General features: G+C 40.2%; 1 protein-coding gene across 1 annotated transcript in view; it reads left to right on the top strand.

The window, feature by feature from the left end:
* The window catches only part of LOC104501517 (CLIP-associating protein 2-like), a gene marked incomplete at its 3' end in the record, with an annotated part of 39,999 nt that overhangs the window by 21,773 nt on the left and 12,706 nt on the right, over window positions 1-5,520 (top strand). Inside the window, exons 8-11 of the mRNA XM_010145337.1 lie at window positions 739-798; window positions 1,151-1,228; window positions 1,793-1,960; window positions 4,325-4,406. Of these exons, the coding sequence (XP_010143639.1) occupies window positions 739-798; window positions 1,151-1,228; window positions 1,793-1,960; window positions 4,325-4,406 (388 nt within the window). The remainder of the gene's footprint in view (window positions 1-738; window positions 799-1,150; window positions 1,229-1,792; window positions 1,961-4,324; window positions 4,407-5,520) is intronic.

Here is a 5,520-nt window from a genome sequence, read left to right as displayed (position 1 = left end):
AATAAACAGAAAAAAAAAAAAAACAGTTCCAGACAATGGAGTCCACTACCCTTATGAAGACTTGTTACCTACACCTTCCTAAACTGTGGCGCTGTGATTTGTTCGCCAGCTTCCGACATGTTTTAAAGTAAGCCCTTAGCAGGCTGCGAAATCGTCAAGAATCCTGAATTAACAGTGCACACATTACATAACTCGGTCCGTGCAGCGCCAGCCAACCTTCGGGAGCGTCTCCTCTCTGCAGAGCCCTTGTGCTGATAGTTCCGTGTGTTCCGTTGTGCCACGTCCTCAGTGATGTTGGCTGAAGGGATGGGAACAGTGTGTGGGGCAGGAGCACGCTGCCGGAGAAATCGCACGTTGTCACTCAGCAGCTCAATTTTTTAAGTGTTAATTTTTTAAATATATTAACACTGATGCTTTGTACGACTTTTAAGCTTTATTGGCTTTTGTCTGTTATTTTGCAGCTAGCAAATCTAAGTTAGCATGTATGTGATAACATGACTTGAGCAACAGGGCGTTATTTCAACCAGGTTTGTTTCTGTGAAGCTTAGTATTAGTTAGGCTGCGTGTTTGCTTTCTCTGAAGAACATTTTAACTTTGCAGTAAAGGTGACCGACACCCTTATTTGACAGATACTTGTCTGTATTTCTTTCTCTTGGGAGGAAAGAATACAGTTACTGTTTATTCCACAGGCACATTAGAGAAATGAGTGTTAATTATAACTCTGTTCTCTCCTTTTAGGCGCTCCTTTGAATTTTTAGACCTGTTACTACAAGAGTGGCAAACCCATTCGTTAGAAAGGTATGGGCCAGTGTACATTTTCCCTGAGAATAAACTGCTAATGAATTTTAAGACAGAAATCTCTTCACTGAATCCTTTAATTGGATTTTGCGGAGTGTTGGCCAGCCTTCATAGCCCAGCAGGTCATGTGGCGCATTCAGGTGCCAGGGGGGAGAGCTGTATGTTGCAGCCTTGGCTTCGTGTGGCCTCCTGTCCTTATCCTCTGCCTCTTCTATGCTGCATGTGACCAAAGGTACCTTAGAACTATCTCAGCTGGATTTTACTTGGGGAAATGTTAATTCCAGTGTAAAACTTTACTGCTTAAAATAGCATTTGGCATAGCAAAACAGCATGAACAATGTCTGTCTTCTAGGCATGCAGCTGTCCTGGTTGAAACCATCAAGAAGGGCATTCATGATGCTGATGCAGAAGCGAGAGTGGAGGCAAGAAAGTGAGTTTTGACTACATTTTACGCTGAAAACTTGTGTGTTTTACAAAAGCAGTAGAAGGTTCTAATTGGAGATGAGCGGTTAACTGTGGCTGAAGAGGAGGACACAAGTTAGGTTGAAAATTGATGTCCTCGGAGTCCTGAATCAACACCTAGTTTCTTTTGCAAAAGACATTCTGAAAGTTCAGGCAGTTAATATGGTCGTGCAGTGTTTGAGGCTTCTACTGAAACAGGAGTCGTAAAGGTGCTGCAGAATTGTTTACCCCATCCCCCATTAATGTAGGCATTAAACAGCCACAGCACTTTGACTAGTGAGTAGACCAGGAAAGAATTTCTCTTGCTTCTCCACAGAACTGGTGAGTGACCAAGAGTTTCAGAGGGTAGACTTAGGTTACTTTGAAAGGATTAATTTGGTGGCTGTAGCCGGTTTGTTTTCTGATTTGAAGAGCAGTATTGTGTGTGGTACGTATTTCCAGTCTCGGCTCCTCTCCCATCCCAGCTCATTCTGACTCTGCATTTGGAAGAAAATATGGAGCAATTACATGTGGTTATTCTCTTATTTTGCAGGGCTTATCTGGGTCTTAGAAATCACTTCCCTAGCGAAGCTGAGATGCTGTACAATTCTCTTGAGCCGCCTTATCAAAGAAGCCTCCAGACCTACTTGAAGAATTCTGGCAGTATAGCATCTCTCCCGCAGTCAGACAGGTCATCCTCCAGCTCCCAGGAGAGCCTCAAGTAAGGGTTGCTCAACTCCTCCTGAGCCTATAAACAAATACAAGCTGTATCTCAAAAGCAAACGAGCCAGATTTCTGTGGAGTTCAGAAAAGCTGCAATTGAGTTTTTTCACTTAATTTTTTTTTTAATACTAACTCTTCTATCGCGTTCTGCTCTGACAGTATGGCCCCAGCAAGGTGAAAAATAAGGGTAGTCATTAACCGGATTTTAGCGGGCTGTTCATACTCGTATTATTCATTCCCAGACAGCCTCTGTTACACCAAAATATCTTCAAGGTTCACATGTTTCGTGTCCAGCATTCTGGTGCAGTGAGTAAGTTCAGGACAGAAATAAGGGTGTTACTCCTTTTTTTAAATCCCTTTTCACTGGGGAGTGTGAGAAAGAGATGACATGGACAGTGAGGTCTGTTCAGACTGGAGATCTTTTCTTTTTTCCTGCCTTGGCGTATTAAATATCTATTAGCAGTATTTCACAGTTACGCTCGCTACAGGAGGGTGGGACTGTGCTGCAGTCCGTGGTCTATTAAAGCACAGAGACGGTCTTGAGCTCAGGACATTGAAGCTTAAGTACCAATAGCAAAAGAAATCCACTCACTTCTTAGCAGAACTGTAAAATAGGAGCAGTAATATGTGGTGATTGTTTCCCTTTAGTTTCTGGAAAGCCTCCTCAAGGTGTTTAAATTAAGATTTTAATTCAGATACTTTATTTCCAAAGGCACAGAACTTGTCTGCTCACTTGTGACTTGAAAGCAAAGTCTGCTTCCAGCATATTGGAAGTTAATTGTTTTCTCCTTTTTTTGGCTGCTGCGTTTAATACCAGAGGCTTATCTTACCTTTCCTGTGATTCTTGTAATTACAAAAGACGTTTGTAATGTAGCCTATTGCTGACACTTCATTTTCCAAAACAGACATTTATTCAAATATTAATTAGTCTTATTTAAATTCATCTGTATTCCCTGTCTGAAAATCAAAGTGCTGTTAATGACTTACTAGTAATAAAATGTTTAAAACTAAATTAATAAGTTAGGATCTTAAAATACTCTTAAATCTTCAAGTTACTTATTGTATTGCAAGTATGTAAGTACTACAATAGAGAAAAGGAGGAGTAAAGTAAGAGAGGAGCCGAAGAGATTATGATACTGGAAAGAAATTAATTTTTAGTCGATTTTCCACTAATTTTGCATTTAGATGTATGTTATTTTCCCTGTATTACCCAAACCCATATTTCTGGCTTTTAGTATAGATGCTGTGTTCCCCCTATATGGACTAACTTGGGAAATACGGGTGTGGTTTTCCCAGAAGTCTGATCCTCCATGATTTTGGACCCTCTAAACTTGCAGCTTTTGCAGATCGTTGACCAGAAACAGTTTTAAAGAATGCAAGAAAGGTGGTGACTTGTGTATGAAACTGCTGAAATGAAATGTCAGTTGCAATAGGTTTTGCCAGTTGTCTGGGCCTTCTCTTTGGAGCATCTTGTAAGGTCAGGATGCTCGGTCTAAAAGTAGACCGAAAATTACAGAGGGCTTTATTTTACTGACGCTGATTGTGATTTGACAATTGATGAAATAGTCAACTGCTTCAGCAAATACACACCTCCCCAGTCAGACAAACATTTAGAGGGCCAGATAAGAACCAAGCAGTGAAGTATTGCACTTTCTTCTACCAGTCTTGCTTTTCCCTGGTCCCTCTGACTGCATTTGACCCTTCTGAGGCAGGCGGAAGGAAGGACTCATGGTTAAACTTGAGTAGACAGAAAGATTTTGCTTCAGCAGCTACAAATTTTTTTTTTTGTAGTAAAAGGAAATAAAGAAAAAACATCAAGGAAGAGATGTTTCTTCTTTTATAAATCATGGGAGCCTCTAGCATTCAAACAAGGGAAATTCAGTCTGGCTGTTTGGAAGTTCCAGCATTTTCCTTGTTAATTTGTAACTCGAAACAAGACCGAAGGAAGCTTACAAATTGTACCCCCGTTTTCCTTGTTACTGCAGTCTCCACATAAATACTTTCATAAATTAAGCTTTTTTTTGTGTAGCTCCCACTCTTTGTTTGGTGGCTGATCTGTGATTTAAACCTCGTGCTGACACCTTAAATGTTTCTGTGACCGGGTGTGGAATGCCTTGGTGTTACAGAGTGTCTGTTGGTAACCAGAGGCTTAATGCTTTGGGAGGAGGATTTCATGAAATCCAAAAGATATGATGGTTGTGTTTTCCTTCTCACTCTGTGCTTAATGTGTTTATCTCAAATATGCTGAGAAGATTGAAGGGGAGAAAAGAATGGAGGATTGGTCTTTTTTTCTCTGTTTTATTGTTGCCTTGTGGGTCTGATGCGTGAGATTTACTTACTGGGTTTATTGCCTGTTTTTCAGTCGGCCTTTATCTTCTAAGTGGTCTGCAGCCAGCTCAGCAAGCCTCTCAGGCAGAGGTAAGGTGGCTGCAGTGCAGCACAGCACACAGTAATTGTTCTTCATGCTCTTTGAGTTAAGTTTTAAACACAGCTTAAAATGATGCTGGTTTAGGCATTTACCCTGTTTCCAAGTCGAATGATGGTGTGTATCACTGCAGACGGCGCCTGGAGCTAAGAACACCTCATCCTTGCTCCACAGTTTATGTATTTTTAGTTGTTGCAAGTATAAGATATAATTTGTTGTGTATTAGTACTATTAATTATCATCTCTCTTGCAGTTTCATCCTGGAACAGTCACTCTCAAAGAAACAAAACATTATTCTAAGGCCTGTTGATGATGATTAGATTTAAGGCACTTGAAAATGAAGAACTCGTTGTACCTTTCATCTATTCCCGTGTAGCTGCTGCTCTTTATAACAAACCAACCCCCCCAGATTTGTAATTCAAAGAGTTCAATTTTGTCTTGAGTGTTCAGAATTTAGTATCATTGTTCTTTTCACACGATGGCTTTGTAACTCTGAATAACGAGTTATTGAACTCCTGTGTACAAATGGCCAGCAGCTGAGAGCGCTTGTTTTCTGGATGCTGAAGCTGTTAGGGGGGAGTCAAGTTCTGAAGACATAAACCAATGGTTAAAATTACTAAAGCAAATAGTTCATGTTCAGTAAATTATAGGAGGTGAATATAAAAATACTTGACAGAAGATTAGTCCCTAAAGCAATTCCAGGTATTGCCTGTGGCTTTGTCACAGCTGAAGTGTGGGAATAGTATCTTTCCTCATGACAAGGGGTGCTGTGAATGTCCTTATGTTTGTGAGGCATTCAGTAACACAATAAATCCCGTAAATGTGCAGAACCACGTCATTTGTACTAGGGAGAGCCCATAGGACCTATCAAATAATACTGAAACACAGAAGATAAATGCTACTGTAAAAAAAGTTCTTTATTGGAATAACGTGGCGATACCAGGTCTAGTTTGCTTCTTACCCTCAATAATGCTTTAATATTAATTCGACCTACACTTTTTTACTGTGTTTTCTGTTCTTTTTGCAGGTGTGCTGCAGCAGTAGGAAATGTTCACCTGTTAAATACAATTTTATTCATTATCAACTCATTTCCTTTTTTTTTTGTTGTTGTTAGTTTCAGGCAGCAACAGAGT

Source organism: Buceros rhinoceros, unplaced genomic scaffold (genome assembly GCF_000710305.1).
Source record: "Buceros rhinoceros silvestris isolate BGI_N320 unplaced genomic scaffold, ASM71030v1 scaffold9361, whole genome shotgun sequence".
NCBI lineage: Eukaryota > Metazoa > Chordata > Aves > Bucerotiformes > Bucerotidae > Buceros > Buceros rhinoceros.
Note: the sequence above shows the minus strand (reverse complement) of the source record. Positions and strands in the feature narration are given on the sequence as shown.